Source organism: Lonchura striata, chromosome 8, assembly GCF_050655825.1.
Source record: "Lonchura striata isolate lonStrDom1 chromosome 8, ASM5065582v1, whole genome shotgun sequence".
Classification (NCBI taxonomy): domain Eukaryota; kingdom Metazoa; phylum Chordata; class Aves; order Passeriformes; family Estrildidae; genus Lonchura; species Lonchura striata.
In genome coordinates, this window is record NC_140710.1 from 1355750 (window position 1) to 1368319 (window position 12570).

Below are 12570 nucleotides of genomic sequence, written 5' to 3' on the forward strand. Positions count from 1 at the left end.
CGAGCCTTGCCACAGGCAAGTCACCCTGCCTGGAGAGACAGGAACCGTAAAAGCAGATGCAAGATCAACAGGATTTCTTTCCCGCAAAAGGAAGATGAGGGGTGATCCCTACCCCCATATTAACCCCACTAATGTTGATTAGTGGACTTTTAATTCAGACAGGAACTTTCAAAGCATCTCAGTACAAATGGGCACCTGGTTTTAAAGAGGCTTTTTTAAGGTCTCAGGTTTAGTTCCCCTTGCACGAGGACAGTCCAAGTTCTGCCCCAGGTATTTTGGCCTCATATCCAGATTGAAACTCCTCCGAGTTGTTGGTTTTTTATTTGTTTTGTTTTCTTTTGTTTGTTTGTTTGTGTTTGGTTTTGGGATTTTTTTTTTTTTTTTTGGTGTTATACAAAAAAACCCCACAGCAGTATTAAATAGATCTAAAGAGAAACTTTTTGTTGGTCTGGGATTAGAAGCATTATAAGTCTGATAGAAGTGGATTTAAAATAGGAGAATACCACAGCATTAGAAATGCAACAAGGATCAGAGAAAAAAGAAATGATAACCCGGAAAACCACAAATGGTTTTGGAAGAATGAGCCTGGGGAATGACTGGGAAGTTTTCCTCCACAAGTGCTGATTTCAGCACAGTTACCGAGTTGTTTTTATGAATTTCTTCCTCATCTTGGGAGTTCTGCCAGAAGTCCTTGTGGTCCATAAATCCTGCATTCCCTGTGCCCACTATCAACGGTTTATCCTTTTTCCCAAGCTTTGTTCAACTCCCCCAGGTCTGAGAGCAGAGAAACATGCCCAGCCCTGACCTTAACAATTCATTTGTTTTTTTTTAATACGGAGGTATCACTTTCAGCTTCTTAGAGCGTGAGGGCAGCTGCTGTTTCACACATTCAATCTCACTCTTTGTTGATTAGGCTTGGACGTATGCAAAGTTCAAACATCAGAAAACATCCTTTCTTAAGGAAATTTTACATATCCCACATTTTGCAACGTAGATGACCCACAGACAGAAATACTTTATAAAATGCATTGATTTCGGACCGAACCCCTCAGAGGCCGACGGCCATTTTGGGGCGTGAGGGCGGGCGGTGCCTGGGCGGGAACGCGCGGGCGGGAAGGGGCGGGAAGGGGCCGTGAGGGCAGAGCCCAGCCCGGGATGGGAACCCATGGGAGGGAAGGGGCCGTGAGGGCAGAGCCCAGCCCGGGATGGAAACCCATGGGCGGGAAGGGACCGTGAGGGCAGAGCCCAGCCCGGGATGGGAACCCATGGGCGGGAAGGGACCGTGAGGGCAGAGCCGGGCACGGGGCGGGAAGGGACCGTGAGGGCAGAGTCCAGCCCGGAGTGGGAAGGGACCTTGAAGGCAGAACCGAGCCCGGGCCGAGAAGGGGCCGTGAGGGCAGAGCCCAGCCCCGAGCGGGAAGGAGCCGTGAGGGCAGAACCCTGCCCGGGCGGGAAGGGGCCATGAGGGCAGAGCCGGGCACGGGGCGGGAAGGGACCCTGAGGGCAGAGCCCAGCCCGGGATGGGAACCCATGGGCGGGAAGGAGCCTAGAAGGCAGAGCCGAACCGGGGTCGAGAAGGGACCGTGAGGGCAGAGCACAGCCCGGAGTGGGAAGGAGCCGTGAGGGCAGAGCCGAACCGGGGTCGAGAAGGGGCCATGAGGGCAGAGCCCAGCCCCGAGCGGGAAGGAGCCGTGAGGGCAGAGCCGGGCACGGGGAGGGAAGGAGCCGTGAGGGCAGAGCCGAGCCCCGAGCGGGAAGGAGCCGTCAGGGCAGAGCCCAGCCCGGGATGGGAACCCATGGGCGGGAAGGAGCCGTCAGGGCAGAGCCGGGCACGGGGAGGGAAGGAGCCGTGAGGGCAGAGCCGAGCCCGGGATGGGAACCCATGGGCGGGAAGGAGCCGTGAGGGCAGAGCCGAACCGGGGTCGAGAAGGGGCCATGAGGGCAGAGCCCACCCGGAGTGGGAAGGGGCCATGAGGGCAGAGCCGAACCCAGGGCGGGAAGGAGCCGTGAGGGCAGAGCCCACCCGGGACGGAGCGCGGCGATGAGCAGCCGGGCGCAGCTCTCCTCCCCGACCGTGCCGGAGGTGGAGCAGCGGGGACACACGGCCGCCTGCCCCTGTCAGGCGCCGGGTGATGCGAGCTCCGGTGTCCCCGCGTGAGGGCGTTGGGGGAAATTCCTAATAAACGAGGAGAAACACTGCTTGTGATTGTGACACACAACTACTCTTATTTCATCCGGCGGTGTGAGGGAGGCAAACCAAACAGTGGAATCAGCGAATATCCCCAGCTGGAAGGGGTTACACGGATAAGGTCCTGAGTGGACCTTGCTAGCCATGGCCCCAGGGCTCGGCGGCTTACCCGGGGAGGGCTGAGAAGCGGCTCAGGGCATCTCTGCCCCGCTTGATGTCAGTGGGGGCGAAAACCTGACCCGGATTTGAAGTTTTTAAATTAAATCACCCCTGAATTTAAGCTGGGAGATGCGCAGGGTGGATGAAAGACGGCAGAGCCCGGCAGTTCCTGAGGGTCTGCGGTGCGAGGGGCTGAGGGAGGGCGAGACTCGCCTTTGTGCACGGAGCGAGGGATGGAGCAGCAGAGCTGGGCTGCAGCAGCGGCTGCAATTCAGGCGGCTGTGCTGGGTATTTATTTATTTTCACGGGGCGGTTGAGTGGAAGGCTGGATTTACGAAGGCACGGAGCCTCCCTCCCCTCCCCTGCGGCGGCTCCGGGGTGGTACCGCTTCCCGGGGGCTGGAGCACGCCTTCCCGGGGGCTGAGCGCGGCTTCCCCGGGGCTGCAGCGCGCCTTCCCTGCAGCCGGAGCGCCTCTCCTTCCCCGCGGCTGCCAGGAGATCCCAGCCCCGTTTCGCTGCTCGCTGGAGCTGATGGCTGCAGGTGAATTCTTATTCTCGTAGCGTTAAACCTGCATGGGCGGGGCAGGGAGGAATAGTGGTTTATTTCAAGGGGAAAAGGATGGGAGCGGTGTATTCATTGCTGATTTCAATAACGCATCCCTTTCCCCCTCCCTCTCCACAGCCCACCTCTGCATAGGGGTGTGTAAACTTGGTGGAACTCGAGGTTTTTGTGTGAAAAGCTCTTCTCGCGTCTCGGCGCAGCCAACATGCCTGAGCAGAGCAATGATTACAGGGTGGTGGTGTTCGGAGCAGCGGGGGTCGGCAAAAGCTCCCTGGTCCTGCGCTTTGTAAGGGGCACTTTCAGGGAAACCTACATCCCCACCATCGAGGATACGTACCGGCAGGTGATCAGCTGTGACAAGAGCATCTGCACCCTGCAGATCACGGACACCACGGGCAGCCATCAGTTCCCTGCCATGCAGCGGCTCTCCATCTCCAAAGGGCATGCCTTCATCTTGGTGTACTCCGTCACCAGCAGGCAATCCATGGAGGATCTTCACCCCATCTTCGATGAGATTTGTCAGATCAAAGGCGACATCCAGAAAATCCCGATTATGTTGGTGGGGAACAAAAGTGACGACACGCAAAGGGAGCTGGATGCCAGCGAGGGGCAAGCGCTGGCCAGCAAGTGGAAGTGTGCCTTCATGGAGACCTCAGCCAAAATGAACTACAACGTGCAGGAGCTCTTCCAGGAGCTCTTGAATCTGGAGCAGAGGAGAACTATCAGTCTCCAGGTGGATGGAAAGAAATCCAAACAGCAGAAAAAGAAAGATAAACTGCAAGGCAAATGCTCTGTTATGTGATTGCCTTTGGCTGGACTTGCTGCACGGCACAGCTGGAGCGTGGACTCCCACAGAAAATACATTTCTGCTGGAGATTTTGGAGGAATCCACGCCTTGCAGGGTGGTTGCTTTCCTCTAAAATCCCCACTGGGTAATTGTATGTGTTGTTTTTAAGGAGGATGGCTTCTGCATGTTTATTTTTTTAAGCCAATAAATGTTCCATGTTAGCAATTACCTGTGACTAGAAGTTTTTAATGCAATAAGTCTTCCAGAAGGAAAAAATGTCTGTCAAAACAAACCTCTCTAATCTTGTGAGTACATGCCAGTTTTTAAATATCTCCAGCCTGTTAACTCAGAGGAAATCATCTATAATGTGTAGAGTTAAATTGTTTTCAGGAATCTATTGACCAGAGCAAATCTCTAACAAAGTGAGGCATTTGCTCTAAAAATGAACATGTGTGTGGCTCTGCTTGCCTAAATTTTTGATTTACAGACTGGCTTGCCCACCAAAGCTGCAGTTTTTGCATGACAGAAGTGGAGTTTTCCTGTGTGCTGTGCAGCTCCCGAGACTTGTGCAGTTCTGGGAGTGATTACAGCTGCATAAAATCAGACTTTCATTCCTGCTTTACTTTTTCATTCCCGACTTTGTTCACTGAGGCAGGATCTCCCACGTGCCCTCACTCCCAGGCCGGGAGTGATCCTTGGTGTCCTTGAGCAGGACCTGCCTCCTGATGAAGGTAACTGGGAGATTCTGAGTGCCCACTGATGTAGAACCTGGTTATCTTCTCCTTCCCCAGCCATCACCCTGGTTTTGCTGTCTGAAGCTCCTTTTCCCAGCCTTCCTGGAATTCTGTCATACATCTATTTTTCCCCCCATCCATCCAAGTCACCAGCTGAGACCTGGGATGAGTCAGTTCAGGTAACACTTCCCGGGGAAGGAGCAGCTACACCTGGAAGCAAACCCCTCCCTGATGAGAACTTTTGGCAGACACTTCATGTGCATGAAGGGAGGGATTTAAAAGCTATGTGGATGTGGCACTTGGGGATGTGGGTCAGTGCTGGGGAGCAGTTGAACTCCGTGGTCTTAGAGGGCTTTTCAAAGCTAAATAATTCCATGATTCTGTCTCCTATTGTGGGTGTGCTTTAGCCGAAGCAGAAGACTGCAAGACTTCAGTGTTCCACCGTAGGTTTGATTTTTACACAGCAACGTGGTCTTGACACATGAGACATGGGAGGAGAGGAATTGCTACTTTTTATAGCACTTTTCTGGTGAAGTGATTTCATTGCTGAAGGTGAACACGATATAGAACAGGAGGTGCTGGAGGCTTTCAGGCTCTTTCTGTGGATGTATTTGTGTGGAGAATGACCTGAGGGGAGCCTGTGAGAAATATGGGGGCCTGGAGAGCCACAACAAGGGGGAATGGCTTCCCACTGCCAGAGGGCAGGAATGGATGGGATTTTGGGAAGAAATTCCTCCCTCTGAGGGTGGGCAGGCCCTGGCACAGGAATTCCCACAGAAGCTGTGGCTGCCCCTGGGTCCCTGGAAGTGTCCAAGGCCAGGCTGGACAGGGCTTGGAGCAGCTGGGGTAGTAGAAGGTGTCCCTGCCCATGGCAGGGTGGCACTGGATGGGCTTTAAGGTCCTTCCCAACCCAAACCAGTCTGGCTCTCAATGGAAGGTGCTGTAGAAGGGCCTTTTCTCCCAGACCTCTTTGTTCATGTTGCAGGCTAATAGGCTAACCCATGAGATTTGCACCCGTGTGAATACATGACATTTGAATTACCTGGTGCTCCCCTGTCTCCTGTGCTGTCCCTGAGCTGCTTTTCCAGTCTCCTGAGGCTGTCCCTACACACTCATGGGGTCAGATGGAGCCAGGGGAGTTTGCCCCAGTTTCATCTGGAGCCCTCACACCATTTGATTCAGCAGACAAACGTATCACTTATGATTTCAGAAACAAACCCAACTTCTGCAGGAGTGTTTGGAGCTGCCCAAAAGGTAATTCTCACTTGCCAAAATCAGCCCAGAGGATCTGCTCCTGATTTTCCCTATTGGAGAAGGGACCCCCCCAGGCTCCCAGTGGTGGACCTGTGGTGCTGGCTGGTGTTGTCCCCTGTGTGTGACCTCTCCTGGGGTGGCCAGGGGGCCGTGGGAGCAGCCCTGATAGCTTTGCTTGGACATAACTCTTCCTTTCTCCTCTCTGCCTTTGTGCATGGATTTTCTGTCTCTGCTCTCTCATGTCCAAGCAGTTACACAAAGCTCCTCGTGGGTTGTTTGGTATTATTACAAAAACTATTTCAGTTCCATTGCAGCCTTTGAAACCCCTCAAAGACGTTTTTCTGTCTAAGCCTTTTTAAAATGTCAGGAGACCTAATAATGTCTCTACAACTCCCACTGCCTTCATGGAGATGCCTGTGCAAAGGATCTGCAATTACTCACACAGCCAGGATGTTCTGGAATGTGTCATTAGCACTGCTGTGTGTTCCCTGTGCGGGGTGTGGAGGTCTCCGAGGGCTGGGACCTGTCAGAGCAACAACCCATTGGAACACAACAGGCACAGGCATTCCTGCACCCCGGAGAATCCCTGAGGAGCTGGGAAGGGTCTGGAGAATTCCTGAGGAGCTGAAGGGGCTGGAGAATCCCTGAGGGAGCTGAGGGGGCTGGAGAATCCCTGAGGGAGCTGAGGGGGCTGGAGAATCCCTGAGGAGCTGGGAAGGGGCTGGAGAATCCCTGAGGAGCTGGGAAGGGGCTGGAGAATCCCTGAGGAGCCGGGAAGGGTCTGGAGAATCCCTGAGGAGCTGAGGGGGCTCAGCCTGGAGCAAAGGAGGCTCAGGGCCCTTGTGGCTCTCACAGCTCCTGCCAGGAGGGGACAGCCGGGGGGTCGGGCTCTGCTCCAGGAACAGGGACAGGAGGAGAGGGAATGGCCTCAGGCTGGCCAGGGCAGGTTCAGGGTGGATATCAGCAGGAATTTCCCCATGGAAAACGTGGTTAGACATTGGAAGGGGCTGCCCGGGGCAGGGGTGGAGTCCCCATCCCTGGAGGGATTTAAAATCCCTGTGGATGTGGCACTTGGGGACATGGGGCAGGGGTGGCCTTGGCAGTGTTGGGGGAATGATTCAAGTGGATCGTCTAAGTGGACTTTTTCAACCTAAACAATTCCATGATTCAAAGCTTCTTTGGTTGCCATGAGACCAAGACTGTGTGGCAATGGAGATGCTGGGGTGCTCCTGGGGGTGCCCCAATTTAGAAATCCAAACCAGCTGGGGAACAAGGGGCACCTGCTGTGGCTGCTTTTAATGCTCTGTAAATAATCCATGTCTTGAGTGTGCATCTCAATTGTACTGTAAATCAAAACTGTATTAATAAATAAATTACATAATTGGCTGTTTCCGTATGAACTGAAATAACCTGGCTTTTGTGTGTGCAATCTATCGTTCTTATAGGAAGGGAAATCCATTTCATTGGAGTGGTTGCTGTGTTTTGGAGTGAGGGTATATACTGGAAGGATTGGGAGGATTGAGTAAGTGCAGGTTAGAAAAGTAACAGACCTGTAGCTTTTCAGTTGTTTTTTTTTTTTTTGATGAAGGACATTCAGGTGAAGCCATCTGTCAGCAATGAAGAGGCAGCTCTGCTGTCTGATGGAGCTGCTCTGGCCTTACCTCCTGTTTCCAGCAGTGCTTTTCCAGGAGCTGGTGACATGTTTTTTATGGAGCTGTTTATGCATCCTGTAAACCTTTCACCTTGGAGACATGCCCTGGCACATTGTCCGTGCCTGGAGAGCTGCATGGGAACTCACTAATAATTCTCAAGTTGGTTGTTTTATTCTCTTCTTCATTTTGTTCTACCCCAGAACTCTCTGGTTTTCTGGAACGTTCTTCATGAGGTTACATGTGGTGAGACAAGGTCATAAAAGATGCTGACACAACTTGTTGAGTTGCTTTTAACGCCTCCATAGTGTCTTCTCGGGATGAGTTGAACACTCTGAAAATTCCTTCTGGGATATCCTGAAGGAATCCCCAGACCTGCTGTTGCCTGGGTGGCTGCTGAAGGCTGAGACTGTGAGGGCAGTGAGTGACTTTGAACTGAACCACAGAATCGTGGAATCACTGAGGTTGGAAAAACCCTCCAAGACCATGAAATCAAATCTGTGCCCAATCCCCCTCCTGTCACGCAGCCCAGAGCACTGAGTGTCACCTTCCCTGGATGGGGACTCCACCACCTCCCTGGGCAGCCCATTCCAATGTCCAGCCTGACCCGCCTTTCCATGACGGAAAAGAAATCCTTTTCCTCTCTGGGATGCTGAATTTCAAGCATTTCTCAGTTAGTACTCCTTATTTCCATACAACTCTTGTTGACAGGCTTGAGGCAGTTCCCTTCCCGAGTTCGACGAACAAAATCAGTGTCAGAAGAAAACACTGGGGAGGAGAATCACGAACAGCTCTTCTTGTGAGAGAAAAATGTGAGCAGTAGCTGGAGTGTCCACCCACACGTGTATTTTAAAAACAAGCAGACAGAATATTGCTGTATTCCAATTCCTCTTCCCAGAGCAAAGCAGGCTCATGATTAATGGAACAAACAGCATGGAATAATAAGCAATGTTGCTTTATATGCAGGGTCCGTAGCCACGAGGTACCCAGTGAACTCCAGAAGAGTAAAAGCTTGTCTTAATCGTTGCCTGCCTCCTCTGCAGTGTCTGTGTTGTAAATAAGGGACATCAAAAGCTTTGGAGAGCTAATGAAAATGTTAAAGAGGCTCCAGACCAACCCAGCGTAGCAGCCTCCTGCTTAATGGTGTTGCTGCGTGCCAGGCTAGACCTGCCACCCCTAATTATTTCCTTTTTTCCCACTTTGGGGAAAAACGATGACATAAAGTCCTGTTAGACAGGAGTACATTGAATGATGCAAAAAGGATTGGAGGAGCAGAGGAAGGAGGGGAGCCCAGCATTGCCGTGGCCCGGCTGGGTTTGCTCACAGTCCCATGGTGGCAGAGCCGAACCTCGCTGGCACAGCTGGGCACTGGAACAGGGTCTGCCTCGGGGGACTGCCTCCATCCTCATCTTTGTCTCCTTCACACTTCCAGCAAGTCTGAAAATTAGAGGGAAAGGGATGATTGTGTTTTCCTGGATTAGCACAGAACCAGAGTCTTCCAACCCCAACTGCTCCTCCCATTGCCCTCAGCTCCTGTCTGGGTGGGAAGGGGGTGTGGGGTCCCACCAGAGCCCACCTCTGCTTGGCAGCCTGTGCTGAGACCTTACTCCAAGCCTTGAGCAGAGGGCAAATGCAGCTGATTTGCAGTGAGAGGGGCTTTTCACGAGGGGGATTGCACTTAAACTGAAGAAGAGCAGGTTTAGATGAGATTTTGGGAAGGAAATTCTTCCCTCTGAGGGTGGCGAGACCCTGGCACAGGGTGCCCAGAGAAGCTGTGGCTGCCCCTGGATCCTGGCAGTGTTCAAGACCAGGCTGGATGGGGCTTGGAGCAGCCTGGGATAGGGGAAGGTGTCCCTGCCAGTGATGTCTACTCCAGCTAAAGGCACGTGGTTTTCCCACACCTGGATATAGGTGCCCACGGGCACCTCCTTCAAAGCAGGCAGAGCTGCTCCGAAGCCTCTGACATGGAGAGCAGCAGGGAGCTTTCCTTTCACAGCTCAGTGATGCATTTGTGCCTTTCAGACTAAAAATATCTAAGGATGGAGCTATGGAAACTCTTCTCTCCTACGTTACGGTGTTCCTTTGTTCCCACATGTTTTCCTCCAACCCCTGCCTGCCATTATTTGCCTCAGGCTGCCCGTGGGTGAAGGATGAGCAGCTCACACCCAGGCAGTGAAAATCCCTCCTTGGAGGGAAAAACCCATCCATCACATGGAGTCCTTGGATCAAGACCAAGGTCTCATCTGGGATGGGAGTGAGGAAAAGGCTTCTTCTGCCAGCGCTGGCTGCCCACATCCTGCTGCCCACATCCTCCTGGCTGCTTGGAGCATCCCTGGAGCAGGGATGGAGCAGATCCCAGCCTGCACCCACGTCCAGCCCCGTGGGGACCTGGTGGGGTTGATATGGAGCCGAGGGAACAACGGGATGCACTCCGTGTGCCCCTGAGGAAGAGCACACCTGAGCTGCAGCACACAGGTCTGTCCCTGGGTGCTTCTGACGTGTCATTTCAACAACAGGAAGCCCAAAAATAGGGAAGAAAATCAATAAAGAAGGGAATGTTCATGCTTAGGTTGTTTTAGCCATTTCTGCTGTCAGATGCTTTACCAGCTGGCCAAGCTGGAACCAGGGGAGAGCGGCTGGTTTTGTGATTATCTGGAAAGATGAGCCAGAATATGGCTCAAAAATGGGAAATATTTGTATGAACTGTAAGAAATTACTCATTCCCACAGGCAAAATTCCAGATGTTGATTCATTTGATTAATTTTTAGTGGAAAAAATAAGTCTTTACATCCAAGAAAGAGGATGCTGAAGGGTGGCTGGTGTTTGCAAAAAAAATCACTGATTTTGAGGGGGAACATGGTATAATCTTGATGATTTTGTCCAAGAATTAAGATTTTCTGCTCTGCCAGGATTGCTGGGGCCAGGAGCAGCGTGGCTCATTTCCTCCAGCATCAGAGATTTCCATGATCCCTCTGGGAAAGCCCCTTGAGTTCATTCAGTGAATCCCTCATGGAGCATCCAAGGTGGGAAGGAGCAGCTCTGTCAAACAGGCAGAAGAAATCTGGCTTTGCTTCCTCTGACCAAAGTGCACCCTGAGAGCAGAGCTGCTGCAAACAGACCAGGCTGAGGTCTGCAGGCAGCCCTTGGCTGAACTCTGAACCTCCTTGTGCAGGGAATAACGAGAGCTCACAGAGATAAATGGTGTGGGGGACAGGATTCCACCCTGGATGTTGCTCCAAGGCCTTCCCAGTATCCCACCTCAGACTGGGTTGGGTTGGGAGGGATCTCAAAGCCCACCCAGTGCCACCCCTGCCATGGCAGGGACACCTCCCATTGTCCCAGGCTGCTCCAAACCCTGTCCAGCCTGGCCTTGGACATTCCAGGAGTAGCAAAAGCTGCTCTGGGAATCCTGTGCCAGGGCCTCATAGGGAACAATTCCTTCCCAAAATCTAAGAGTGAGTGCCCTGATCTAGGCTACTACTACACACTAATAACAATAATAAACATTTACACTTATAGTTGTGCTTGCAGGAGAAAGGGAAACCCGTGCTTGCATCACCAGGATCTGAAGAACTCAGTCCTGCCTTCAGACAAAGGTGAGACATCCACTGGGTGAATGTCTGGGAGGGAGCAAAAAGAAGGAAAAACAAGAGATCCCCTCTGGCTGAGCCTTTCTCCTGCTCCTGGTGGAAAGGAAAAGAAATGTTTAAAAGAGAAAATACAAAGTTCAAAGCAGTGAGCCCTCCCAGTGTTGCCCAGCGCCTGTCCCAGTGCTCCCAGTACGCACAGCACAAGCCCCAGTGCAAGCAGGGTGTGCCCAGTTCGTGCCCAGGGTGCCCAGTGAACCCTCCCAGTGCTGTCCAGCGCCTGTCCCAGTGCTCCCAGTACACACAGCACAAGCCCCAGTGCAAGCAGGGTGTGCCCAGTTCGTGCCCAGGGTGCCCTCCCAGTGTGTGCCCCGTGGCAAACTGGCCAGAGCGGGACAGGAGCCCCAGCAAAGCTCCTGGGAATCCCTGCCAAGCTCCAGGGAACCCCGACGAGCTCCTGCTCGACTCGTGGGCTGCTCCCCTGGGTGTGCTGCACTCCCAGATAGTTAATTAACGTTAATTAAGCTCTCGGTTAGTACAGAATGGTGGGAAGCTGCTTCAGCCCACGAGAGGGCAACGCTTCCCGCCTGGCTGGTGGCCACACTCGGGAAAACCGGATTCCTGTGCTTTTAATTAAGAATCCAACGAGGAATTCCTTCCCTTTGAACAGTTTAAAGGTTTTGTTTGGGTTTTTTTTCACTGGGGCATAATTCAGGACAAGGTTCTCCTGTGCATCCCTGCGTTCCCAGCTGGAATGGCAATCAAGAGGAGCCGGGCAGACTGCTGAGCCCATCTCCTCTCCCATAAAAGCTGCTCTGGAGACAGGCTGGAGCCGGGGCAGCCTGGCAGTGCCCGGGACAGCGGCAGCCCGCCTGTGCTGGCATCGGGCAAAACCACGGAAAAGGGCGAGGAGAGGTTTCCCTGCTGCTCTCAGGACAGGGATGCTCCGCGGGGCAGAGGTGGTGACGGGCATGAGCCCAGCTTCTGCTCCAGTTTTGTTTTCCTGGAATTCTGTAGAATCCCACACTGGCTGGAGTTGAGAGGAATCTTAAATCCCATCCCATTCCACGCCTTGCCGTGCGCAGGGACCTTCCCAGGCTGCTCCAAGCCCTGTCCAGCCTGGCCTTGGACACTTCCAGGGATCCAGGGGCAACCACACGTTCCCCGCACAATCAGTGCCAGAGCTTCCCTCATTTCCCAGCCCTTCCCCTCCTGCAGCTCCAGGCAGGAGCCCGCGTTTAAATTTCCATCCACACCCTCCGTGCCTCTGCAGACAAATGTATTCCCGGGTGATCCCAGCATCACAGCCCCGCAAGCACAGGCACGCCGGGCTGCTCGGGCGGCAGGCAAGCCTTTGCAAATACCCCATCCGCCCCTCCCTGGCGCCCGCCGCAACCCCTAATCCCAAAATCCCCAGGCTATCCATGCCCCAATCCCGCCGGATTCTCCACCACCCCCAGAAGCCCCGCGTGTGCTCCGACGCCGCGGGCGCAGCTTTATCCACCCAACCCCTTCCCAAACACCAGCGGCCTGAATCCACCCTCCGGAACGGGACGAAGCGGGTTCGGCCGTGGAATTCCGCATGGATTTGGGAGAACCGCGTGGCCACGCCCACAATGGCATGGCCACGCCCACCACACACCACGCCCC

The 12570-nt window shown here is 53.5% G+C and overlaps 1 protein-coding gene and 2 long non-coding RNA genes across 3 annotated transcripts; 1 reads left to right on the plus strand and 2 right to left on the minus strand.

Annotated features, from left to right (window-relative positions):
• Nucleotides 1-2200: 2200 nt before the first annotated feature.
• On the minus strand, nucleotides 2201-3385 carry LOC146766718 (uncharacterized). The gene is made up of 2 exons (XR_014956990.1): nucleotides 3247-3385; nucleotides 2201-2916 (listed from the first exon to the last, which is right to left on the minus strand). It is a non-coding gene; the product is annotated as an uncharacterized LOC146766718 (long non-coding RNA).
• On the plus strand, nucleotides 2748-3921 carry DIRAS3 (DIRAS family GTPase 3). Its single transcript, XM_021535614.4, has 2 exons — nucleotides 2748-2888; nucleotides 3030-3921. Exon 2 carries the CDS (start codon nucleotides 3115-3117, stop codon nucleotides 3709-3711), a length of 597 nt encoding a protein of 198 aa, XP_021391289.1. The 5' UTR covers nucleotides 2748-2888; nucleotides 3030-3114; the 3' UTR covers nucleotides 3712-3921.
• A 4062-nt stretch (nucleotides 3922-7983) lies between these two features.
• On the minus strand, nucleotides 7984-12529 carry LOC146766719 (uncharacterized). Its single transcript, XR_014956989.1, has 3 exons — nucleotides 12461-12529; nucleotides 10845-11010; nucleotides 7984-8770 (listed from the first exon to the last, which is right to left on the minus strand). It is a non-coding gene; the product is annotated as an uncharacterized LOC146766719 (long non-coding RNA).
• Nucleotides 12530-12570: the final 41 nt, after the last annotated feature.

Excerpts from the sequence above, each read along its gene's own strand:
- DIRAS3 (XM_021535614.4), top strand. The coding sequence starts at position 3,115 with ATGCCTGAGCAGAGCAATGATTACAGGGTGGTGGTGTTCGGAGCAGCG.